This window comes from Camarhynchus parvulus, chromosome 25, assembly GCF_901933205.1.
Source record: "Camarhynchus parvulus chromosome 25, STF_HiC, whole genome shotgun sequence".
In the NCBI taxonomy this organism is placed as follows: Eukaryota; Metazoa; Chordata; class Aves; order Passeriformes; family Thraupidae; genus Camarhynchus; species Camarhynchus parvulus.
In genome coordinates, this window is record NC_044595.1 from 921,697 (window position 1) to 948,239 (window position 26,543).

The following is a 26,543-nucleotide window of genomic DNA, read 5'->3' on the forward strand; positions in this document are numbered from 1 at the left end:
TCTCGGGAGGTTCTTGGGGGGTTCCCGGGGGTTTCATCCCGGTGATTTCGTTTCGTTGGTGTTCGGGTTGTGTTTTCCCGGTGGGTTCCGGTGTCCGGTGGTTCCCGGTATTCCCGTTTGTTTCGGGGTTCCCGGCGTTTGGGTTCCCGGTGCGTTCCCGGTGGTATGTGGTTGGGGTTCGGTAGGGTTTTCCTTTTCCTATTCCCGGTTTCGGGGTTCCCGGTGGGCTCCCGGTTTTCTTCTGTTTGGTTCCCGGTGGGTTCCCGGTGCGTTTCCCGGGTATTCCCGTTGGTTTCGCCCGGGGGTTCCCGGTGGGTTCCCGGTGCGTTTCCCGGGTATTCCCGTTGGTTTCGGGTTCCCGGTGGGTTCCCGGTGTTTTCCGGGTACTCCCGTTGGCGTTTCCCGGTGGGTTCCCGGTGGGTTCCCGGTGCGTTTCCCGGGTATTCCCGTTGGTTTCGCGGTTCCCGGTGCTCCCGGAGTTTTCCCGCGGTTTCCCCGCACCCGCGGGTGGGCGGAGCCTCCTCACCGCACCGGTCCCGCCCCCTCCTCCCCATTGGCCAAATCGCCGCTATGCCCCGCCCCCCAATCCCCGCCCCGCTCGCTGTCACTCACAGCCCGTTCCTCCCCTCCCATTGGCCGGCGGAGGCGGGAGGGGCGGGGCTTCCTCCCGCGCGGTGCTTCCGCTTCCGGCCGAGCTCCTCCGTCGCTCTCCGGTAACTTCCGGCCGCCGCCGCCTCACCGGGCCCGGCCCCAGCGGGACCGGCCCGGCCCGGGCTCCCCTCAGCGGCTCCGAGCCCCGCACGGCGACACCGGAACCGCACCGGGAGCGCACCGGGAGCGCGCGGTGCCCCCGGGGCCGCTCCGCTCCCGTTCCCCTCACCGGGGACCGTCCGCGGCCGCCGCCTCCCGCCGCCCGTCCCGGGCCATGGAGCTCGCCAAGGGCAAGGCGGGGGCGGCGGCGGCCGGGAAGCTGCTGGTGAGCTCGCTGCTGGACTCCAAGGATGAGCTGGAGGAGGTCAGGGGACACCGGGAATACCGGGGGTACCGGGGATATACCGGGAATACCGGGGGTACCGGGGGGTACCGAGACCGGGCTGGGGGCTCGGGATCGGTTCCCGGGATCTGCGGATGCTCCTGGTCCAAACTTTCCCCAAAATTCCTCAAAATCCCCAAAATTTCCCCAAAATTCCCACCCGTCCCATTTCCCCCCACTTTTCCCCCATTTCCCCCCAATTTTCGCGTTTCCCCCCCGTTTTCCCCCCATTTTTCCTCCATTTTTCTCCATTTTCCTCCAATTTTCCCCCCTTTTTCCCTCCATCCCGCCCTCAATTTTCTCCCACTTTTCCCCATTTTCCCCCCATTTCCCCCCCATTTTCTCCCATTTGTTTCCCATTTTCCCCCATATTTTCACCATTTATTTCCCTATTTTTCTCCATTTCTTCCCCATTTCTTTCCCCATTTCTTTCCCCATTTCTTCCCGATTTCTTCCCGATTTCTTCCCGATTTCCCCCACTTTTTCTCTATTTCCCCTCCCCATTTCTCCCCAATTTTCCCCCATTTTTCCTCCAAATTTTCCCCCTTTTTCCCTCTATTCCCCACCCACTTTTCTCCCACTTTTCCCCCATTTTCCCCCCATTTCTTTCCCCATTTCTTTCCCATATTTTCCCCATTTTCCCCCATTTCTTTCCCATTTCTTTCCCTATTTTTCCTCCATTTCTTTCCCATTTATTTCCCTATTTTCCCCCATTTCTTTCCCATTTTCCCCATTTTTTCCCCATTTCCCCCATGTTTTCCTCCGTTTTCCCCCATTTTTCTCATTCTCCTCAATTTTCCCCCCATTTTCCCCATTCCCCCGCTTTTTCCCCATTTGTTCCCCGTTTTCCCCCACATTTTCCCCATTTTTTCCCCATTTTTCCCCACATTTTCCCCATTTTTCTTCCATTTTATCCATTCCCGCCATTTTTCTCATTTTCCCGCCATTTTTCCTCCATCCCCCGTTTTTCCCCATTTTCCCTCCGTTTTTCCCCATTTTTCCTCCGTTTTTCCCGGTTTTTCTCATTTTTTCTCATTTTTCTCCATCCTTCCCCCCGGTTTTTCCCATTTTCCCCGTTTTTTGCCCCGTTCCCCAGCGTCTGGAGCGCTGCGTCGGCGTCGTCACCTCGCTGACGGGCGGCCTGTCGGAGCGTGAGGCCAACGACGCCCTCAACGCCCACGTGAGGCCCGAATCTTTATCGGGGAAAACTGGGGATTTATCGGGGAAAATTGGGGATTTATCTGGGAAAAATGGGGATTTATCTGGGAAAAATGGGGATTTTATAATGGAAAATGGGGATTTTATAATGGAAAATGGGGATTTGTCTGGGGAAAATGGGGATTTGTCTGGGAAAAATGGGGATTTTATAATGGAAAATGGGGATTTTATAATGGAAAAATGGGGATTTATCGGAAAAATGGGGAAAATGGGCATTTTATAATGGAAAATGGGGATTTATCTGGGAAAAATGGGGATTATGGAAAATGGGGATTTTTCTGGGGAAAATGGGGATTTTATAATGGAAAATGGGGATTTGTCTGGGAAAAATGGGGATTTTATAATGGAAAATGGGGATTTATCTGGGAAAAATGGGGATTTATCTGGGAAAAATGGGGATTTATCTGGGAAAAATGGGGATTTTATAATGGAAAAGGGGGATTTGTCTAAGGGAAAATGGGGATTTTTCTGGGAAAAATGGGGATTTTATAATGGAAAATGGGGATTTGTCTGGGGAAAATGGGGATTTATCTGGGAAAATCGGGAAATTCGGAAAATTTTTATAATGGGAAATGGGGATTTATCTGGGAAAAATGGGGATTTTATATGGAAAATGGGGATTTGTCTGGGAAAAATGGGGATTTTATAATGGAAAATGGGGATTTATCTGGGGAAAATGGGGATTTTATAATGGAAAATGGGGATTTATCTGGGAAAAATGGGGATTTTATAATGGAAAATGGGGATTTGTCTGGGAAAAATGGGGATTTTATAATGGAAAATGGGGATTTATCTGGGAAAATTGGGGATTTTATAATGGAAAATGGGGATTTTATAATGGAAAATGGGGATTTGTCTGGGAAAATGGGGATTTGTCTGGGAAAATGGGGATTTTATGCGGGAAAAATGGGGATTTTATAATGGAAAATGGGGATTTATCTGGGAAAATGGGGGATTTATCTGGGAAAATTGGGAAATTTTATCTGGAAAATGGGGATTTTATAATGGGAAATAGGGATTTATCTGGGAAAATTGGGATTTATCTGGGAAAAATGGGGATTTATCTGGGAAAAATGGGGATTTGTCTGGGAAAAATAGGGATTTTATAATGGAAAAGGGGGATTTATCTGGGAAAATGGGGATTTATCTGGGAAAATTGGGGATTTATCTGGGAAAATGGGGATTTTATAATGGAAAATGGGGATTTATCTGGGAAAAATGGGGATTTTATAATGGAAAATGGGGATTTTATAATGGAAAATGGGGATTTGTCTGGGGAAAATGGGGATTTTATAATGGAAAATGGGGATTTTGTAATGGAAAATGGGGATTTGTCTGGGAAAAATGGGGATTTGTCTGGGGAAAATGGGGATTTATCTGGGAAAAATGGGGATTTTATATGGGAAAATGGGGATTTTATAATGGAAAATGGGGATTTTATAATGGAAAATGGGGATTTATCGGGGAAAATTGGGGATTTTATAATGGAAAATGGGGATTTTATCGGGGAAAATGGGGATTTATCTGGGGAAAATGGGGATTTGTCTGGGAAAAATGGGGATTTTATAATGGAAAATGGGGATTTTATATGGGAAAATGGGGATTTATCTGGGAAAAATGGGGATTTTGGGGGAAAAGATTTATGGAAAAATGGGGATTTTATAATGGAAAATGGGGATTTGTCTGGGAAAAATGGGGATTTGTCTAGGAAAAATGGGGATTTTATAATGGAAAATGGGGATTTATCTGGGAAAATGGGGATTTATCTGGGAAAATTGGGGATTTTATAAGGGAAAATGGGGATTTTATAATGGAAAATGGGGATTTGTCTGGGAAAAATGGGGATTTTATAATGGAAAATGGGGATTTATCTGGGAAAATGGGGATTTATCTGGGAAAATGGGGATTTTATATGGAAAAATTGGGGATTTATATGGGAAAAATGGGGATTTTATAATGGAAAATGGGGATTTGTCTGGGAAAAATGGGGATTTTATAATGGAAAATGGGGATTTGTCTGGGAAAAATGGGGATTTTATAATGGAAAATGGGGATTTATCTGGGAAAATGGGGATTTATCTGGGAAAATCGGGAAATTCCTCCTGGAAAATGGGGATTTCCTCATGGGAATTAGGGATTTATCTGGGAAAATTGGGATTTGGAAAAATGGGGATTTCTTTGGGAAAAAATGGGGATTTATCTGGGAAATTGGGGATTTGTCTGGGAAAAATGGGGATTTTATAATGGAAAATGGGGGATTTCCTTGTGGGAATGGGAATTTCTTCATAGGAATTGGGAATTTCCTCATGGGAATGGGGATTTCCTCATGGAAAATTGGGGATTTATAATGGAAAATTGGGAATTTCCTCTTGGAAAAATGGGGATTTATCGTGGGAATGGGAATTTCCTTATGGGAATTCTGAATTTATCCTGGGAATTGGGAAGTCCTGCAGGAAAATGGGGATTTCCTCATGGGAATGGGGATTTATTGTGGGAATTGGGAATTTATCATGGAAAATTGGGAGTTTCCTCTTGGAAAATGGGAATTTCCTCATGGGAATTGGGAATTTATCTGGGGAAATTGGGGATTTCTCCTGGAAAATTGGGAATTCCTGCTGGAAAATGGGGATTCATCATGGGAATTGGGATTTACTAATGGAAAATTGGGATATGTCCTGGAAAATGGGGATTTGTCCTGGGAAAATTGGGAATTTATCCTGGAAAATGGGAATTTTCCTCATGGGAAATGGGAATTGCTGCTGGAAACTGGGATTTGGGAGCAGGGAACTGGGAATTCACCTGGGATTTTGGGAATTCACCTGGGATTTTGGGAATTCACCTGGGATTTTGGGCATTTTCTCGCTCCCAGATCTGCAAAGGGACGCCCCAGCACGAGGAGATCTGCCTGGGGCTCTTCACCCTGGTCCTGACAGAGCCAGCCCAGGCCCAGAAGGTGAGGGGAGGGGGGGAAAAATGCAAAAATCTGGGAATTTTTGGGAATGATTCGGGGAATTTCCCTGGCTGGAATTCCCTGGAACGTTCCAGAATCCCTGTGGGGCAAAAAAAAACCCCACGGAGCTGGGGCTCCTGCCCATGCCTGGAATTCATTGGGGTTGGCCGTGGGACCCCAAAACTGCTCAGAGACCCCTCCAGGAACCCCAAATCTGCCCCAAAACTTGGCATAGAGACCCCAAATCTGCCCCAGGGACCCCAAACCTTCCCCAGGGACCCCAAAACCTTCCCCCAGGAACCCCAAAATTGCTCAGAGACCCCTCCAGGAACCCCAAAATTGCTCCAGGGACCCCCAAATCTGCCCCAGGGACCCCTCCAGAACCCCAAAATCTGCCCCAAAACTTGGCATAGAGACCCCAAATCTGCCCCAGGGACCCAAAATCTGCCCCAGGAACCCCCAAACCTTCCCAGGAACCCCAAAACTGCTCAGAGCCCCCTCCACAACCCCAAATCTGCCCCAGGACCCCAAAATTCTGCCCCAGAAACCCCCAAATCTGCCCCAGGGACCCCCAAATCTGCCCCAGGGACCCCCAGATCTGCCCCAGGGACCCCAAAATTTGCCCCAGGACCCCATTGCTCCGCCTCCTCCTCCTCCCCTCCTCCTGTCAGGGACCCTCCAGGACCCCAAAATCTGCCCCAGGACCCCCAACTGCCCCCGCAGGACCCTCACGCCCCTAGGGATCACTCCAGGACCCCAAAATTCTGCCCCAGGACGCCCCTGGGCTCCGTGCCCCAGAAACGGGAAGGATCCCCCAGGGACCCCTCCATTTTCCCCAAAATGCCCCAGGGATCCCCACATATTCCCCAGCCTCAGGATGTGTTTCCCATAAAATTTCTAGCTGATTTTTTCCCAAAATCCCTCGTTTTCCTCCTTCCTTGCTCAGAGTCTGTTTATCACTGCAGCGATTTCACGGATTTTCCCCAAAATCCGCTGCCGGGCGGAAGGGAGGAATTCCGGGAATTTTCTCTGGATTTTCCCCCAAAATCCCTGGGTTTTCCACAAATTCCCTGCTCAGGATGTGTTTTTCATAAAATTTCTTGGATTTTTCCCAAAATCCCTGGATTTTCCATCCATTCCTTGCTCAGAGTCTGTTTTCCCTGAAAATCCCTGGATTTTCCCCCAATCCCCTCAATTTTCCATTAATTCCCGCTAAAAATTTTTTTTCATGGATTTTCCCCAAAAATCCTGAATTTTCCATCCATTCCTGGGCTGGTTTTTTCCCAAAAATCCCTGGATTTTCCCTCCATTCCCTGCTCAGGGTCTGTTTTCCATAAAACTTAATGGATTTTCCCCAAAATTCCTGAATTTTCCATCCATTCCTGGGCTGTTTTTTTCCCAAAATCCACAAATTTTCCATCCATTCCCTGCTCAGGATGTGTTTTCCATTGAATTTCATGGATTTTCCCAAAATCCCTGGATTTTCCATCCATTCCTGGGCTGTTTTTTCCCAAAAATCCCTGGATTTTCCATCCATTCCCTGTTCAGGATGTGTTTTCCATGGAATTTAATGGATTTTCCCCAAAATCCCTGAATTTTCCACCCATTCCTGGACTATTTTCCCCAAATCCCTGAATTTTCCATAAATTCCCTGCTCAGGGTGGTTTTTTCATGGATTTTCCCAAAATCCCTGAATTTTCCATACATTCCCTGCTTTTTCCCCAAAAGTGGTTTTTTCCATGGATTTTCCCCAAATCCCTTTTTCTGGATTTTCCCAAATCCCCGGATTTTCCCCCCCCGTTTTCCCCTCAGTGTTACCGGGACCTGGCCCTGGTCAGCAGGGATGGCATGAACATCGTCCTCAACAAGATCAACCACATCCTGATGGAGAAGTACCTGAAGCTGCAGGACACCTGCAGGACCCAGGTCAGGGAGCTCCACACGGAACCTCCTGGCCCACCCAAAATTTCCTGTCCCACCCGAAATCTTCTGGCCCACCCGAAATCTCCTGTCCCACCTGAACTTTCTGTCCCACCTGGAATCTCCTGTCCCACCCAAAATTTCGTGTCCCTCTTGTCCCATCTGAAATTTCCTGTCCTACCTGGACTCTTCTGTCCCACTTGGAATCTCCTGGCCCACCTGGAATTCTCCTGTCCCATCCAAAATTTCCTGTCCTGCCTGTCCCACCCACCATCTCCTCTCCCACCTGGCGTCTCCTGGAACCTCCTGTCCCACCTGGAGTCTCCTGTCCCACCCAAAATTTCCTGTCCCACCTGGAATCTCCTGGACTTTCCTGTCCCACCTGGAATCTCCTGTCCCACTTGGAATCTCCTGGCCCACCTAGAATTCTCCTATCCCACCCAAAATTTCCTGTCCCACCTGGAGTCTCCTGTCCCACCTGGAATTCTCCTGTCCCATCCAAAATTTCCTGTCCCACCTGGAATCTCCTGGACTTTCCTGTCCCACCTGGAATCTCCTGGCCCACCTGGACTCACCTGTCCCACCCAAAATTTCGTGTCCCACCTGGACTCTCCTGTCCCACCTGGAATCTCCTGTCCTTCTTGTCCCATCTGAAATTTCCTGTCCCACCTGTCCTACCTGAACTCTTCTGTCCCACTTGGAATCTCCTGGCCCACCTAGAATTCTCCTGTCCCACCCAAAATTTCCTGTCCCACCTGGAGTCTCCTGTCCCATCCAAAATTTCCTGTCCTACCCAAAATCTCCTGTCCCTCTTGTCCCATCTGAAATTTCCTGTCCCACCTGTCCTACCTGAACTCTTCTGTCCCACCTGAACTCTCCTGTCCCACCCAAAATTTCCTGTCCTGCCTGTCCCACCCAACATCTCCTCTCCCACCTGGCGTCTCCTGGAATCTCCTGTCCCACCTGGACTCTCCTGTCCCACCCAAAATCTCCTGTCCTTCTTGTCCCATCTGAAATTTCCTGTCCCACCTGTCCTACCTGAACTCTTCTGTCCCACTTGGAATCTCCTGGCCCACCTAGAATTCTCCTGTCCCACCCAAAATATCATGTCCCACCCAGAATTTCCTGTCCAACCCAGAATTTCCTCCCACCTGGATTCTTTCCCACCTGGAGTCTCCTATCCCACTTGGAATCTTGTGTCCCACTTGGAATCTCCTGTCCCACCTGTCCCACCTGGAATCTCGTGTCCCACCCAAAATTTTGTGTCCCACCTGGAATTTTATGTCCCACCCAGCATCTCCTGTCCAACCTGGACTCTTCTGTCCCAAGTGGAATCTTGTGTCCCACCCAAAATCTCCTGTCCCATCTGGAGTCTCTTGTCCCACCTGGAATTTCTTGTCCCATCCAAAATTTATTGTCCCACCTGGACTCTTCTGTCCCACCCAAAATCTCTTGTCCCAGCCAGAATTTCCTGTCCCACCTGGAATCTCCTGTCCCACTTGGCACCTCCTATCCCACCCAGCATCTCCTGGCACCTCCTTTCCCACCTGAAATCTTCTGTCCATCCTGTCCCACTTGTCTCACCTGGAATTTCGTGTCCCACCTAGAATCTTCTGTCCCTCCTGTCCCACCTGAATTTCCTGTCCCACCTGCAGGGGATGAGCAGAGGGGAGCAGGGAGGGCTCGGGGACCTCCCTGAGGGGTGGAATTGGGGGTCCTGGGGTGAGTTTGGGGGTCCCTGGGGGTCCTGACCCCCAATTTCCCTGTGCAGCTGCTGTGGGTGGGATTGGGGTGGAATTGGGGTCCTGGAGGGTCCTGGGGGTCTCTGATCCCAATTTCCCTGTGCAGCTGCTGTGGGTGGGTGGGTTTGGGGGTCCTGGGGTGGGATTGGGGTCCCTGGGGGGGCTCTGGGGGTCCCTGACCCCCCGTTTCCCTGTGCAGCTGCTGTGGCTGCTGCGGGAGCTGGTGAAGAGCGGCGTGCTGGGAGCCGATGGAGTCTGCATGACGTTCATGAAACAGATTGCAGGTGAGCTGGGGGCGGTGGGAATGTGAGCTGGGAATGGTGGGAATCCCCCGGATCTGAGCAGGGAATGCCCTGGATCTGGGCTGGGAATCCCCAGGATCTGAGCTGGGAAATCCTGAGGATTTGAGCCAGGAATTGCTGGGAATCCTCAGGATTTGAGCTGAGAATCCCCTGGATCTGAGCCAGGAATCCTTGGGATCTGAGCTGGGAAATCCCTCAGGATCTGGGCTGGGAATCCCTCAGGATTTGGGCTGGGAATCCTTGGGATCTGAGCTGGGAATTGCTGGGATAGGAGTCAGGAATTGCTGGGAATCCCTCAGGATCAGAGCTGGGAATTGCTGGGAATCCTTGGGATCTGAGCTGGGAATCCCCCAGATCCAAGCCAGGAATTCCTCAGATCTGAGCTGGGAATCAGATCAGGATCAGCTGGGAATCCTCGGGATCTGGGCTGGGAAATCCCTCAGGATCTGGGCTGGGAAATCCTGAGGATTTGAGCTGGGAATTCCTCAGATCTGAGCTGGGAATCAGATCGGGATCAGCTGGGAATCCCTGATCGGGATCTGAGCCAGAAATCCCCTCAGGATTTGGGCTGGGAATCCCCGAGATCTGAGTCAGGAATTGCTGGGAATCCCCTGGATCTGAGCCGGGAATCCTTGGGATCTGGGCTGGGAAATCCCTCAGGATCTGGGCTGGGAATCCACTTGGGATCTGAGTCAGGAATTGCTGGGAATCCCTCAGGATCTGAGCTGGGAATCCCTGGGATCACTCCCGGCTGGCAGCTCCCGGCACAGGCAGGGGATGGGAGGAGGAGGAGGAGGAGGAGCCGCTCGCTGCTCCGTCCATCCCTCGGGAATCCCGGGAACCCCGCCCTGCTCCCGCCTTTCCGGAGCCTCTTCCGTGCTCCCGGGGCCGGGGCTGCCGTGCAGGGAGCAGGAATTGTGTGCCTGGAATTCCTGGATGGGTGGGGAATGCCAGGAGGGAGGGAGCAGTGGGAAAAAGCAGCCTTGGAAAGGGAGCCTTGGAATAGGGAGACTTGGGAAAGGTCCCTGAAAAATCCAGCCCTGGGAAAGGGATTCCTGGAAAATCCAGCCCTGGGAAAGGGATCCCTGGAAAATCAGGCAGGCTTGGGAAAAGGAGCCTTGGAAAAGGTTCCTGGGAAAGGGAGCCCTGGAAAAGATCCCTGGGAAAGGTTCCTGGAAAAGGGAGACTTCGAAAAAGTTCATGGAAAATCCAGCCCTGGAAAAGGAGTCCTTGGAAAAGGTCCTTGGAAAAGGCAGCCCTGGAAAAGGGAAATCCCTGGGAAAGGTCCTTGGAAAATCCAGCCCTGGAAAAGGGATCACTGGAAAAAGCAGCCCCGGAAAACCCAGCCCTGGGGAAGGCCCGGGGTCCCCGGGGTCACTCCTCCCCTGCAGGGCCCCTCTGGCTCACACTCCCTGCCCTTCACGGCCGTGCCATTGGCTGGACCTGCCCGTTTTTTCTGGTCCTCCCTGGTTTTTCCCTGGTTTTTCCATGGTTTTCCGTGGTTCTCCCAGTTTTTCCATGGATTTCCATAGTTCTCCCTGGTTTCTCCCTGGTTTCTCCATGGTTTTCCCTGGTTTTTCCTGATTTTCCCTGATTCTCCCGGGTCTCCATGGGGAGCCTTCCTGGGATCACAGAGATGGGAACAGGCAGCTCCCAAATCCCTTTGTTCCATATCCCAGCTCCCAAATCCCCCTGCTCCCAAATCCCAGCTCCCAAATCCCCCTGCTCCCATACCCCAGATCTTTTCCCCTGCTCTTTTCCCAGGTGGGGACGTCACTGCCAAGAACATCTGGCTGGCAGAGAACGTTCTGGAGATCCTGACAGAGCAAAGGTAACCCCCGGGAACCCCCCCTCCCTGCCCTTCCCACATTCCCAAAGTGCCTAAATCCCCTAAACGCCCTGCAGGGCTGAGGAGCAGGCGTGGCTCTGGCCCAGCGTCCCGGGAATGTTTCCTTCCCAAACTTCCTGAGCCACGGGGGGAGCTTTTCCTTTGGGAGCAGCAGCCTGGAGTTGATTGCCCCCAAAAAATTTCCTGTGTTTGCCAGCTGGGAATTCCATCCCATTGTCCTGGAGCCGCAGAATTCCTGGATTCAGGATTGCCCAGGCAGGGCTGGGAATGGCTTTGCTCCAAGCTGGGGCAGCAGTGAATTCCCTAAAATCCCATGGAGCTGCTCCAGCTTTTATCCAGCTGGATTTGTCCTGGGTTTGCTTTTTCCTGGGATTTTTTTCCCTGGGATTTTTTCCCTGGGATTTATTTTCCTGGGATTTTTTTTTTCCTGGGTTTGTTTTATCTGGGATTTTTTTTTTTCCTGGGATTTGTTTTCCTGGGATTTTTTTTTTCCCTGGGATTTTTTTTCCTGGGATTGTTTGTCCTGGGATTGATTTGTTTTTCCTGGGATTGTTTTTTTGTTTTTCCTGGGATTCAGAGGCAGCAGGAGCCACCTGGCACACTCCAGGGCTGGGCTGGATTTTCCAGTGTTTATCAGTTCTGTGTTCATCATCAATATATTTATCAGTTAATATCTGTATAATTTAATATATTTATTATTTATTATCCTTATTAATTAATATGTTTCCCAATTATTAATTAACACCTTTGCTGATGCCCTGGGCGATGGTTCCAGGTGACACCAGCCCCGTCCCCGCTTTGTTGCTCGCACCATTCCCAGTGTTCCCTTCCCACCCCCAAATCCCACAAATATATCATTTAATATCTTTATTATTTATTAATTAACACATTCCCCCAGTAGTATCTTTATTAATACATTTATTTATTATTTAATCACATTTACTGATGCCCCGGGTGATGGTTCCAGGTGACACCAACCCCATCCCACCATTGCCGCTGGCCCGTTCCCGGTGTTTCCTTCCCCCACCCTGATCCCACAAAGATATAACTTAATATCTTTATTATTTATTAATTACCACATTCCACAATTAATACACCTATTAATTAATAAATTAATTAATGTATTTATTATTTCATCACCTTTATTGGTGCCCTGGGCCATGATTCCAGGTGACACCAACCCTGTTCCCCCTTTGCCGCTCGCTCCATTCCCGGTGTTCCCTTCCTACCCCCAAATCCCACAAAGATATAATTTGATATTTTTGTTAATTAACACATTCCCCAATTAATACATTAATTAATTAATTAATATATAACTTAATTACTTCTACTGATGCCCTGGGCCATGATTCCAGGTGACACCAGCCCCGTCCCCCCTTTGCCGCTCGCCCCATTCCCGGTGTTCCCTCCCCGTACCCCGATCCCACAGGATCCCCTGTAATTCCTCCCCACCCCGGGGGCTGATTTGGGGCGGATTTGGGGTTTCTCAGGGAGTGGGTGCTGAAGAGCAGCCTGCTGGTGGCCATGGCCGTGTACACCTACCTGAGGCTGATCGTGGATCACCACGGCACGGCCGCGCTGCAGGCGCTGCGCCAGAAGGAGGTGGAGTTCTGTGTGTGCCTGCTCAGGGAGAGGGTGAGATTATTGATTGGGATTGGGATGGGATTGGGGTGAGATTGGGATTGGGATTGGTTTGGGGTTGTGTGTGTGCCTGCTCAGGGAGAGGGTGAGATTATTGATTGGGATTGGGATTGGGATTGGGATTGGAGTTCTGTGTGTGCCTGCTCAGGGAGAGGGTGAGATTATTGATTGGGATTGGGATTGGGATTGGGATTGGAGTTCTGTGTGTGCCTGCTCAGGCAGAGGGTGAGATTATTGATTGGGATTGGGATGGGATTGGGGTGAGATTGGGATTGGGATTGGTTTGGAGTTGTGTGTGTGCCTGCTCAGGGAGAGGGTGAGATTATATGGGATTGGGATTGGGATTGGATTGGATTGGATTGGATTGGATTGGGGTTCTATGTGTGCCTGCTCAGGGAGAGGGTGAGATTATTTGGGATTGGATTTGGATTGGGATGGGATTGGGATTGGGATGGGATTGGGATTGGAGTTCTGTGTGTGCCTGCTCAGGGAGAGGGTGAGATCCTATGGGATTGGGATGGCAATGGGATTGGGAATGGAAATGGGATTCTGCATCTCCCTGCTCCAGGAGAGGGTCAGTGCATGGGGTGGGATTGGGATGGAAATGGGATTGGGATCCTGCATCCCCCTGCTCCAGGAAAGGGTGAGTGGGAATGGGATTGGGAATGGAAATGGGATCCTGCATGTCCCTGCTCAGGGAGAGGGTGATTGGATGGGGAATGGGATTGGGAATGGGATTAGGATGGGAATGGGAATGGGATGGGGATGGGATCGGGATCCTGCATCTCCCTGCTCAGGGAGAGGGTGAGCGGGATTGGGAATGGGATTGGGATGAGATGGGATGGGAATGGGATTGGGAATGGGAATGGGATGGGGATGGGATTGGGATCCTGCATCTCCCTGCTCCGGGAGAGGGTGATTGGATGGGATGGGAATGGGATGGGGATGGGATCGGGATCCTGCATCTCCCTGCTCAGGGAGAGGGTGATTGGGAAGGGATTGGGATGAGATGGGATGGGAGGGATTGGGAATGGGGATGGGATGGGGATGGGATCGGGATCCTGCATCTCCTGCTCCGGGAGAGGGTGATTGGATGGCATTGGGATGGGGATGGGATGGGGATGGGATTGGGAATGGGAATGGGATGGGGATGGGATTGGGATCCTGCGTCTCCCTGCTCCGGGAGAGGGTGATTGGATGGCATTGGGATGAGGATGAGGATGGGATGGGGATCCTGCCTCCTCCAGCAGCAGGGCGGTACGCTGTGGTGTGACCCCGTTCCCGGCAGGGGCAGGCCGTGCCCCACTTTGGGCCGGGGGCCCTGCAGCATCCCCAGGCTGTCTCAGGATGGAGCAGGAAACCCCCCAGGGCTGGGATCCATCCCAAACCCTCCCATTCCCCCTCCTCCCCCATCCCCTGGCTGCGTTCCTGGGGGGAACCTGGCAGATTTATGGGATTTGTGGGATTTGTGGGATTTATGGGCCGATTGTTTGCTTTGGGAGGGAGAACATTCCAGAACAGCTGCTGGAATGACCCTCCCTGGCGGGGCAGGGGGCCAGGGAGGGGAGGAGGGAAAATTCTGCCTTCCCTGATCCCATCCCCTGCTCTGGAAAGGGATTTCCCTCCCTGTTTCCAGTTCAGGGATTGTTTCGTGGGATTTTCATGGGATTTTCCCAGTTCATTGATTGTTTCATGGGATTTTCATGGATTGTTTCATGGGATTTTCATGGATTGTTTCATGGGATTTTCATGGATTGTTTCATGGGATTTTCTGGGTATTTCAGTTTCATGGGTTTTTCTGGATTTTTGTTGTTTATGGATTTTCATGGATTGTTTCATGGGATTTTCATGGATTGTTTCGTGGGATTTTCCCAGTTCAGGATTGTTTAATGGGATTTTTCCCTCCTTTTTCCAGTCCATGGATTGTTTCATGGGATTTTCCCAGTTCATTGATTGTTTTATGGGAATTTCATGGATTGTTTCATGGGATTTTCCTGGATTGTTTCATGGGATTTTCTTGGATTATTTAATGTGATTTTCCTGGGATTTTCCTGGATTATTTAATGGGATTTTCATTGATTGTTTCATGGGATTTTCCTGGGTTGTTTAATGGGATTTTCCTGGATTATTCCATGGCATTTCCATTGATTATCTCATTGAATTTCCCCTTTTTCCCAGTTCATGGATTGTTTCCTGGATTATTTAATGGAATTTCCCCCCTTTTCCCAGTTCATGGATTGTTTCATGGGATTTTCGTGGATTATTTAATGGGATTTTCATGGGTTTTTCCTGGACTATTTCATGGCATTTTCCATGGGTTATTTCATGGGATTTTCATGGATTGTTCCATGGGATTTTCATGGATTGTTTAATGGGATTTTCCTGGATTATTCCATGGTATTTCCTGGATTATTCCATGGCATTCCCATGAATTATTCCATGGAATTCTTTCTTTTACCGGGTTCATGGACTGTTTCATGGGATTTTCCTGGATTATTTCATGGGATTTTCATGGATTGTTCCATGGGATTTTCATGGATTATTCCATGGCATTCCCATGGATTATTCCATGGAATTCCCCCTTTTCCCCCAGTTCATGGACTGTTTCATGGGATTTTCCTGGATTATTTAATGGGATTTTCATGGACTATTCCATGGTATTTTCCTGGATTATTCCATGGGATTTTCCTGGATTATTCCATGGTATTTCCTGGATTATTCCATGGCATTCCCATGGATTATTCCATGGAATTCCCCCTTTTCCCCAGTTCATGGACTGTTTCATGATCGGCCGGGACCTGGTGCGGCTGCTGCAGAACGTGGCTCGGATCCCTGAGTTTGAGCAGCTCTGGAAGGACATCCTGCACAACCCGCAGGTGCTCAGCCCCCAGTTCACAGGTCTGATCATCCCTTCTCCATGAATTCCCCAAATTCTGCGTTTTTCCAGGGCTTTTCCAATGCCCTTTTTGCTGCCAGAGTGACAAAACTGCCTTTTGTTTCCTTAAAAAGGAAAGGAGCTTGGGAGTTTCTTTAATGAAGTGAAAATTGCATCTCATAGGCTTGAAGGACTCCACCTTAAACTTTAAAGAATTTCACCTTAAACTTTAAAGAATTTCACCTTAAACTTTAAATAATCTCACCTTAAACTTTAAAGATTTCCACCTTAAACTTTGAAGATCCCCACCTTAAACTTCAAGAATTTCACCTTAAACTTCAAAGAACTTCACCTTAAACTTTAAAGAATTTCACTTTAAACTTTAAAGAATTTCACCTTAAATTTTAAAGAATTTTACCTTAAACTTTAAAGGATTTCACCCTTAACTTTAAAGAATGCCACCTTAAACTTTAAAGGATTTCACTTTAAACTTTAAAGAATTTCACCTTAAACTTAGAGAATTTCGCCTTAAACTTTAAGAACTTCACATTAAATTTTAAAGAATTTCACCTTAAACTTTAAAGGATTTCACCTTAAATTTTAAATAATTCCACCTTAAACTTTAAAGAACTTCACCTTAAACTTTAAAGGATTTCACCTTAAACTTAAAGAACTTCACCTTAAACTTTAAATAATCTCACCTTAAACTTTAAAGAATTTCACCTTAAATTTTAAAGAACTTCACCTTAAATTTTAAAGAATTTCACCTTAAACTTTAAAGAATTCCACCTTAAAATTAAAGATAGACTATTAAACAAAAGCCAAAAAGTCTGGCCTAAGCAATTCACCAAAAAAAAAAGAAAGAGAACAAAAAAACCCGATTGCTTTTGTGAAGTGTTTTACCCAGAACAAAACCCTCTTGCTTAAAAGTTAAACTTGAGAACGACTTGAGAACAACTTGAGAAAAACTTAAGAACGACTTAAGAAGAATTTAAGAAGAACTTAATAAAAACTTGAGGAAAACTTTTTAGAAAAACTTAAGGAAAACTTAGGAAAAACTTAAATACATTCCTATATTTATTCACATTGATGATGTTCCTATATTTATTGACATTATTGATATTCCTATATTTATTCACATTTGTGATATTTCTATATTTATTTACATTATTGATAACCCTGTATTTATTTACATTAATTATATTCCTATATCTATTGACATTAATAATATTCCTATCTTTATTTACATTAATTATATTTCTATTAATTATTCCCTTCTCTGGGCACTTCCCAGCAGCTTCTGGATGCAGCAATTCCAGGGAAATGGGGCTTGGAAGTGTTCCCACCCTTTGGAACCCGGTCAAATCCCTTTAAACACCTCAGGGAAACACTCAGACCGTATTTGAGGCTTTTTGCACCCAAATTTCTGTCGCTGTGCCCCCAGGTGTGCTGCAGCTCCTGCAGTCCAGGACCTCCCGCAAGTTCCTGGCGTGTCGCCTCACGCCCGACATGGAGACCAAGCTGCTCTTCATGACCTCCAGGGTAAAAACCCCCTGGATCCCAAATTCCACCTGGCTTCTGTCTTAAATTCCACCTGGGTTCCCAAATTCCACCTGGGTTCCCTCCCAAATTCCACCTGGGTCCCAAATTCCACCTGGGTTCTGTCTTAAATTCCACCTGGGTTCCCAAATTCCACCTGGGTTCCCGCTTAAATTCCACCTGGGTTCTGTCTTAAATTCCACCTGGATCCCAAATTCCTGATGGGTTCTGTCCTGAATTCCTGATAGGTTCCCTCCCAAATTCCCTCTGGGTTCCCAAATTCCACCTGGGTTCCCTCCCAAATTCCACCTGGGTCCCCAAATTCCACCTGGATTCCCAAATTCCTGATGGGTTCCCTGCCAAATTCCACCTGGACTCCCAAATTCCTGATGGGTTCCATCCCAAATTCCCCGTGAATTCCCTCCCAAATTCCCCCTAGGTTCCCTCCTAAATTCCCTCTGGATTCCCAAATTCCTGATGGGTTCTGTCCTGAATTCCACCTGGGTTCCCAAATTCCTGATGGGTTCCATCCCAATTCCCTCTGGATTCCCAAATTCCTGATGGGTTCCCTGCCAAATTCCACCTGGATTCCCAAATTCCTGATGGGTTCTGTCCTGAATTCCACCTGGGTTCCCAAATTCCTGATGGGTTCCATCCCGAATTCCCCCTAGCTCAGGGTCCTGCTTGTCCCCACTGCCACCCCTGTCCTGTGTCCCCAGCCCCGTCCTGTGTCCCATTTCCAGCTGTGTCCCCTGTCCCCATCCCTGTCCCCTGTCCCCAGCAGTGTCCCCAGCTGTGTCCCCATGTCCGTGCAGCTCTCCCCAGCCCTGTCCCATGTCCCATACCTGTCCATGTCCCCTGTCCCCAGGTGTGTCCCCATGTCCCTGTCCATGTCCCATACCTGTCCCCAGCCATGTCCTCAGCCCTGTCCCCATGTCCCTAGCTGTGTCCCATGTCCCATACCTGTCCCCAGGTGTGTCCCCATGTCCCTGTCCCTGTCCCATCCCTGTCCCCATGTCCCCAGCTGTGTCCCATGTCCCTGTCCCTGTCCCCAGGTGTGCTTTGGGCAGCAGAAGCGGTACCAGGACTGGTTCCAGCGGCAGTACCTGTCCACCCCTGACAGCCAGTCCCTGTCCCCAGCCGTGTCCCCATCCCTGTCCCCATGTCCCCAGCTGTGTCCCCATGTCCCTGTCCCATCCCTGTCCCCATGTCCCCAGCTGTGTCCCCATGTCCCTGTCCCTGTCCCATCCCTGTCCCCATGTGCCCAGCTGTGTCCCATGTCCCTGTGGCTGTCCCCAGCCCTGTCCCCATGTCCCCAGCTGTGTCCCATGTCCCATACCTGTCCCCAGCGTGTCCCATGTCCCATCCCTGTCCCCAGGTGCGCTTTGGGCAGCAGAAGCGGTACCAGGACTGGTTCCAGCGGCAGTACCTGTCCACCCCCGACAGCCAGTCCCTGCGCTGTGACCTGATCCGCTACATCTGCGGCGTGGTGCACCCGTCCAACGAGGTGCTGAGCTCGGACATCCTGCCCCGCTGGGCCATCATCGGCTGGCTGCTCACCACCTGCACGGTCAGCGCCCCAAACATGGGCTGGGAGAACACAAAAATGGGGTACGGGGGGGCTGGGAGAGGGGCGACCCCAAAAACCGGGTATGGGATGGGCTGGGAATGGGAACATCCCAAAAATGGGGCAGGAACATCCCAAAAAGGGATCTTGGAGGGTTCTCAGAGGGATTTTGGGGGGCTCTTGGAGGTTTCCCAGCTCTGAGTTTGGTCATGGGGGGATCTCAAGGAATCTTGGTGGGATCTCAGGGGCTTCTTGGAGAGGTCTCAGGGAATCTTGGTGGGATCTCGGCATTGTGTTCAAGGGATGTTTTGGGATTTTTGGTCTCCTGCAGTCGAACGTCGCTGCCTCCAACGCCAAGCTGGCTCTGTTCTATGATTGGCTCTTCTTCAACCCCGAGAAGGACAGCATCATGAACATCGGTGGGTGGGACCTGCCCGGGGCGGGATCCAGGGGGATCTGTCCTGGGATGGGATCCTGGGGCTGGGATCCACCTTGGGATGGGATCCTGGGCAGTTCCTGGGGTGGGATCCATGGGGATCTGCCTTGGGATGGGATCCATGAGATGTTCCTGGGATGAGATCCATGGATGTTCCTGGGGTGGGATCCATGGGGATCTGCCTTGGGATGGCATCCATGAGATGTTCCTGGGATGAGATCCGTGAGATGTTCCTGGGGTGGGATCCATGGGGATCCACCTTAGGATGGCATCCATGGGATGTTCCTGGGATGAGATCCATGGGATGTTCCTGGGGATGGGATCCATGAGATGTTCCTGGGTTGGGATCCATGGGATGGGATCCATGACATGTTCCTGGGGATGGGATCCTGGGATGTTCCTGGGATGAGATCCATCAGATGTTCCTGGGGTGGGATCCATGGGGATCCACCTTAGGATGGAATCCATGAGATGTTCCTGAGATGAGATCCTTGAGATGTTCCGGGGTGGGATCCATGAGATGGGATCCATGGGATGAGATCCATGGGATGTTCCTGGGGTGGGATCCATGGGATCCACCTTGGGATGGGATCCATGAGATGTTCCTGGGGTGGGATCCATGGGGATCCACCTTGGGATGGGATCCATGAGATGTTCCTGGGATGGGATCCATGAGATGTTCCTGGGATGGGATCCATGGAATGTTCCTGGAGTGGAATCCATGGGATGTTCCTGGGGTGGGATCCATGGGGATCCACCTTAGGATGGGATCCATGGGATGTTCCTGGGATGGGATCCTGGGATGGGATCCATGAGATGTTCCTGGGGATGGGATCCATGAGATGTTCCTGAGCCGGGATCCATGGGGATCCACCTTAGGATGGGATCCGTGGGATATTCCTGGGATGAGATCCATGGGATGTTCCTGGGATGAGATCCGTGGGATATTCCTGGGATGAGATCCATGGGATGTTCCTGGGATGAGATCCGTGGGATGTTCCTGGGATGAGATCCATGGGATATTCCTGGGGTGAGATCCATGGATATTCCATGGGCAGAGATCCGCGTCATGTTCCCCGCATGGATCCATGGATGCACCTTCCTGGTGCTGAGCAGCCGCCAGGATCCATTCCTGGGGTCCATGAGATCCATGAGATGTTGTCCTAGGGGTGGGATTTGGGGGTTTTGGGGCTCCAGGGGGGGCATTTGGGGGTTTTGGGGGCCCAGGAGCCCCCTTTGGGGATTTCGGGTCCCAGAGCAGGGATTTGGGGATTTTGGGGTCCAGGAGTGGTGCCTGGGCAGCCCCCCAGGAGCGGGGATTTGGGGATTTGGGGGTCCCAGAGCAGGGATTTGGGGATTTTGGGGTCCCAGAGCAGGGATTTGGGGTTTTGGGGGTCTGACCCCATTGTTTCCCCCAGAACCGGCCATCCTGGTCATGCACCACTCCATGAAACCCCACCCGGCCATCACGGCCACGCTGCTGGATTTCATGTGCAGGGTAAGAATTCTCCTTCAACAGGGAATTCCAGGGGTGGGGAGAGCTGGGAGGGAACTGTGGGCTCCAAAATCCCCCCCAAAAAAAAAAAATAAAAAAAAATCCCACAAAAATCCCCAAAAAATCCCCAAAAAAACTGTGGGCTCCAAAATCCCCAAAAAAAAAAATCCCCCCAAAAAATCCTCCAAAAAAAATCCCCCCCACAAAAAAAATCCCCCCCCCCTAAAATTAAAAAAATCCCCCCCAAAAAATCCCCCCTCAAAAAAAAACCCCCCAAAAAAATCCCCCCAAAAAATTAAAGAGGGATTTTCTCCTTTACCCCAAATTAATGATGGAATTCCTGATCCAGGAGTGGGGGGAATCAGAACATCAGGGAATGTTCCAGAATGATCCCAGGGCAGGGAAGCTGCTGGTTCCAGGAATTGGGAATTAAAGAGGGATTTATAAAGAGGGATTTAATTAATGAAAGAGGGATTTAATTAATTAAAGAGACATTTAATTAATTAAAGAGGGATTTAAAACCCCTGTTCTGGCTGGGGGTGTTTTTTGGGAAGGTCCTGGAGTTTCACCCCTCCCTCCCTCCTGCTCCAAATTCCTGGGAGAAACTTTTGGAATTGTCCTGGCTCCATGGAGGGACCCTGGACATTCCTGAGGCGGGGATTTTTCTCTCACCCTCCTCTCTCCATCCCTGATCTTTTCCAGATTATTCCCAATTTTTACCCCCCTCTGGAAGCCCACGTGCGGCAGGGCGTGTTCAACTCCCTCACCCACATCGTGGAGAAGCGAGTCCTGGCGTAAGAATTCCCAGATTTTCCCATTTTTTAATTTTTTTTCCCCTGATTTTCCACAGCTGCCCCACCCTGGGCCTCTCCTGGAGCTCTGGAGTTATCCAGGGAAATTTGGGATCAGCCAGGGTTGGACTGGGGGCTGATCCAGGAGGGAAAAGGGATGGGGGAAAAGAGGGAATTGGGATTTTTCAGGAATTTCAGACCCTTCTCCCATTCCCATGTTCCTGTGGCACAGTTGAGGAGATCCCAAAGACCATGAGGGAAAAAGGGATTGGGGAAAAAGAGGAAATTGGGATTTTTCAGCCCCCTTTCCCTCTCCCAATGGTGGAGGAAAATTTCAGACCCTTTTTCCCATTTCCCATGTTCCGGTGGCACAGTTGAGGAGATCCCAAAAACCATGAGGGAAAAGGGATGGGGAAAAAGAGGAAATTGGGATTTTTCAGCCCAATTTTCCATCCCCTTTTCCCTCTCCCATATTCTGGTGGAACGAAAAGGGATGGGAGAAAAGAGGAAAAAGAGGGATTGGGATTTTTCAGGAATTTCAGACCCTTCTCCCATTCCCATGTTCTGGTGGCACAGTTGAGGAGATCCCAAAGATAATGAGGGAAAAGGGATTGGGGAAAAAGAGGAAATTGGGATTTTTCAGCCCAATTTTCCATCCCCTTTTCCCCCCCCATTCCCATGTTCCAGTGAGGGGGGATCCCATGAGGGAAAAGAGGAAAAAAAGAGGAAATTGGGATTTTTCAGGAATTTCAGCCCCTTCTCCCATTCCCATGTTCCTGTGGCACAGTTGAGGAGATCCCAAAGATAATGAGGGAAAAGGGATTGGGGAAAAGAGGAAATTGGGATTTTTCAGGAATTTCAGACCCTTCTCCCATTCCCATGTTCTGGTGGCACAGGTGAGGGAAAAGGAATGGGGAAAAAGAGGGAATTGGGATTTTTCAGCCCAATTTTCCATCCCCTTTCCCATTCCCATGTTCAGGTGAGGGGATCTCATGAGGGAAAAGATGGAAAATGGGATTTCACCCTCAAAGTTTCTCCCATTTTCCTGTGGCACAGTTGAGGAGTCCCAGCACAGTTGAGGGAGAGGGAGAGGGTTTTTTGGTTTTTTTTTTTTTTTTCTCCCAAAACCATGGAGGGAAAAGGGATTGGGGAAAAGAGGAAATTGGGATTTTTCAGGAATTCCAGCCCCTTTTCCCATTTCCATGTTCCTGTGGCACAGGTGGGGAGATCCCAAAAACCATGAGGGAAAAGGGATGGGGAAAAAGAGGAAATTGGGATTTTTCAGCCCAATTTTCCATCCCCTTCTCCCATTCCCATGTTCAGGTGAGGGGATCCCATGAGGGAAAAGAGGAAATTGGGATTTTTCAGGAATTTCAGACCCTTCTCCCATTCCCATGTTCTGGTGGCACAGGTGAGGGAAAAGGAATGGGGAAAAAGAGGGAATTGGGATTTTTCAGCCCAATTTTCCATCCCCCTTTCCCATTCCCATGTTCAGGTGAGGGGATCTCATGAGGGAAAAGAGGAAATTGGGATTTCCCTGGAAAATTTCCCCCTTTTTCTCTCCCATTTTCTGGCACAGTTGAGGAGATCCCAAGGACCATGAGGGAAAAGGGATTGGGGAAAAAGAGGAAATTGGGATTTTTCAGGAATTTCAGACCCTTCTCCCATTCCCATGTTCAGGTGGCACAGTTGAGGAGATCCCAAAAACCACGAGGGAAAAGGGATGGGGAAAAAAGAGGGAATTGGGATTTTTCAGGAATTTCAGACCCTTCTCCCATTCCCACGTTCCTGTGGCACAGTTGAGGAGATCCCAAAAACCATGAGGGAAAAGGGATTGGGGAAAAAAGAGGAAATTGGGATTTTTCAGCCCAATTTTCCAGCCCCTTTTCCCTCTCCCATATTCTGGTGGAGGGAAAAGGGATTGGGGAAAAAGAGGAAATTGGGATTTTTCAGGAATTTCAGACCCTTCTCCCATTCCCATGTTCAAGTGAGGGGATCCCAATGCCCATGAGGGAAAAGAGGAAATTGGGATTTTTCAGGAATTCCAGCCCCTTTTCCCATTTCCATGTTCCTGTGGCACAGGTGGGGAGATCCCAAAAACCATGAGGGAAAAGGGATGGGGAAAAAAGGAAATTGGGATTTTTCAGCCCAATTTTCCAGCCCCTTTTCCCATTCCCACGTTCAAGTGAGGGGATCCCAATGCCCATGAGGGAAAAGAGGGAATTTGGGATTTTTCAGGAATTCCAGCCCCTTCTCCCATTCCCAGGGGGATGAGGCCCCATCCCAGCTCTGGCTGATCCCAAATTGAGGTGGAATTTCCCCGAATTCTCCCTTGCAGGCACCTGGCCCCGCTCTTTGACAACCCCAAACTGGACAAGGAGCTCCGGGCCATGCTCAGGGAGAAATTCCCGGAATTCTGCAGCTCCCCCTCGCCCCCCATGGAAGGTAGGGAATGAAATTGGGATTTTGGGGAATTAAATTTGGATTTTGGGGGATTAAATTGGGAAATTAAATTGGGATTTTGGGGGATTAAATTGGGATTTGGGGGAATCAAATTGGGATTTGGGGGACTTAAATTGGGATTTTTGGGGAGTTAAATTGGGATTTTGGGGGGATTAAATTGGGATTATGGGATTAAATTGGGATTTTGGGGGATTAAATTGGGGAATTAAATTGGGATTTGGGGGAATCAAATTGGGATTTTGGGGACTTAAATTGGGATTTTTGGGGGAGTTAAATTGGGATTTTGGGGGGATTAAATTGGGATTATGGGATTAAATTGGGATTTCAGGGGATTAAATTGAGGAATTAAATTGGGATTCGGGGGAATTAAGTTGGGATTTTGGGGAGTTAAATGGGGATTTTTGGGGGATTAAATTGGGTTTTTGGGGAGTTAAATTGGGATTTTGGGGAGTTAAATTGGGATTTTGGGGGGAATTAAATTGGGATTTTGGGGGATTAAATTGAGGAATTAAATTGGGATTTTTGGGGGATTAAATTGGGATTTTTGGTGCCAGTGAAAATCGAGGAGCCCGTTGCCATGGAGATGGAGAATCACCTGGAGAAGGATGACGGTTGCTATGACAACGCTGAGGCCGCCTTCAGTGACGATGAGGAGGAGCTGAGCAGCAAGGGAGGTGAGGGAGGCCCTGGGGTTCCCCGCCAGGCTGCGGGATTCCCTCAAAAAACCCAAATCCCAGGAGACGAGCCCGGTGGAAATCACAGATTCCCAAATCCCAGGAGCTGATCCCACTGGGAAATCCCAAATTCCCAAATCCCAGGAGCTGATTGCCAAAAATCAGGAGCTGATCCTGCTGGAAATCCCAGATTTCTTCTGCCGGGAGGCTCTGCAGGAGCTGATTCCCAAAAATCAGGAGCTGATCCCACTGGGAAATCCCAAATTCCCAAATCCCAGGAGCTGATCCCACTGGGAAATCCCAAGTGCTGATTCCCAAAATCAGGAGCTGATTCCCAAAAATCAGGAGCAGGAGCTGGGAGATCCCAGATTTCCTCTGCAGGAGCTGATTGCCAAATCCCAGGAGCTGATCCCACTGGGAAATCCCAAATTCCCAAATCCCAGGAGCTGATCCCACTGGGAAATCCCAAATTCCCAAATCCCAGGAGCTGATCCCACTGGGAAATCCCAGTTTTCTCCAGGGAGGCTCTGCAGGAGCTGATTCCCAAAAATCAGGAGCTGATTCCCAAATCCCAGGAGCTGATTCCCAAAAATCAGGAGCAGGAGCTGGGAGATCCCAGGTTTCCTCCTGCCGGAGGAGCCGATTCCCAAAAATCAGGAGCTGATCCTGCTGGAAATCCCAGATTTCCTCTGCAGGAGCTGATTCCCAAAAATCAGGAGTTGATTCCCAAAACCCAGGAGCTGATTGCCAAAAATCAGGAGCTGATCCCACTGGAAAATCCCAGATTTCCTCCTGCAGGAGCTGATTCCCAAATCCCAGGAGCTGATTCCCAAATCCCAGGAGCTGATTCCCAAATCCTGTGTCCTGGATCTGTGCCCACAGCATTTGTTCCCTTTCCTGGGCTGTTCCCAGGAGCTCAGAGCATTTTTCCAGCCTCACATCCCACCCAAATCCCCTCTGGAGCCATTCCCAGCCTCACTGGTCGGATCCCTGCGGAATTCCCGCTGTTCCAGGGGGTTTGGGGCGGAGGATGTGCTCTGGGAACCTCAAAATCCCAATCCCAAATTTTGTGTCCTTGGAGACACCTTGAGAACATTGGAGGTTCAGGTTTGGGAATGGGGAGCCCCAGTCCCAAATTTTGCCTCCTTGGGAACGTTGGAGGTTCAGGTTTGGGAATGGGGAGCCCCAATCCCAAATTTTGCCTCCTTGGAGGTTCGGATTTGGGAATGGGGAGCCCGTCCCAAATTTTGCCTCTGGGAACGTGGAGGTTCACAAATCCCTTTGGGGAGTTCTTTGGGTGACGGGCCACAACCAGCCCTGGCTCCAGGAGGGCAGGAGGATCCAGGCCAGGGATTGCTGGGAAGGAGGAGAATCCCAGGGAATTCCTGGTTTCAGGCAAGAAGAGGGAGTTCAGGTTCCATCCCATCAAGGAATCCATCGTGGAGGAGCCCGTGGACATCACCCCCTTCCTGGAGCAGCTGGACGAGTCCCTGAGGGACAAAGTGCTGCAGCTGCAGAAGGGCAGGTGGGGCCAATCCCATCCCAATCCCATCCCATCCCAATCCCATCCCAATCCCATCCCATCCCAATCCCATCCCAATCCCATTCCCATTCCATCCCATCCCAATCCCATTCCCATTCCATTCCCAGTCCTGCTCCCATTCCCCTTCCCATCCTTTCTCATTCCATTCCCAATCCCATCCCGATCCCATTCCCATTCCCTTTCCCACTCCCATTCCCCTTCCATTCCCATCTCATTCCCATCCCAATCCATTCCATTCCCATTCCATTCCCATTTCCATCCCATCCCAATCCCATTCCCATTCCCATTCCCATTCCATCCCATTCCATTCCCATTCCATCCCATTCCCAATCCCATTCCCAATCCCATCCCATTCCCATCACTTTCCCATCCCACTCCCAATCCCATTCCATTCCCAGCCCAGCCATTCCATGGAATTTCTGGCTCTGAGTGCCCTCAAAATCCTGGAATTCATCCCCCCCCTCTGGAATCTGCACAGCTGGGCCTCCCCCAGAGCCAGCCCTGA

At 49.9% G+C, this 26,543-nt stretch overlaps 1 protein-coding gene across 1 annotated transcript in view; it reads left to right on the top strand.

Moving 5' to 3' along the window:
• Window positions 1-680: 680 nt before the first annotated feature.
• INTS3 (integrator complex subunit 3) overlaps window positions 681-26,543 on the top strand; it is a 35,090-nt gene continuing 9,227 nt past the window's right edge. The window contains exons 1-16 of the mRNA XM_030965410.1: window positions 681-1,015; window positions 2,130-2,213; window positions 5,121-5,204; window positions 7,014-7,127; window positions 9,063-9,147; window positions 10,930-10,996; window positions 12,505-12,649; window positions 15,424-15,553; window positions 16,975-17,072; window positions 18,448-18,639; window positions 18,968-19,055; window positions 20,491-20,570; window positions 21,270-21,361; window positions 23,697-23,803; window positions 24,376-24,495; window positions 25,891-26,020. Of these exons, the coding sequence (XP_030821270.1) occupies window positions 926-1,015; window positions 2,130-2,213; window positions 5,121-5,204; window positions 7,014-7,127; window positions 9,063-9,147; window positions 10,930-10,996; window positions 12,505-12,649; window positions 15,424-15,553; window positions 16,975-17,072; window positions 18,448-18,639; window positions 18,968-19,055; window positions 20,491-20,570; window positions 21,270-21,361; window positions 23,697-23,803; window positions 24,376-24,495; window positions 25,891-26,020 (1,706 nt within the window). The 5' untranslated portion in view covers window positions 681-925. The remainder of the gene's footprint in view (window positions 1,016-2,129; window positions 2,214-5,120; window positions 5,205-7,013; window positions 7,128-9,062; window positions 9,148-10,929; window positions 10,997-12,504; window positions 12,650-15,423; window positions 15,554-16,974; window positions 17,073-18,447; window positions 18,640-18,967; window positions 19,056-20,490; window positions 20,571-21,269; window positions 21,362-23,696; window positions 23,804-24,375; window positions 24,496-25,890; window positions 26,021-26,543) is intronic.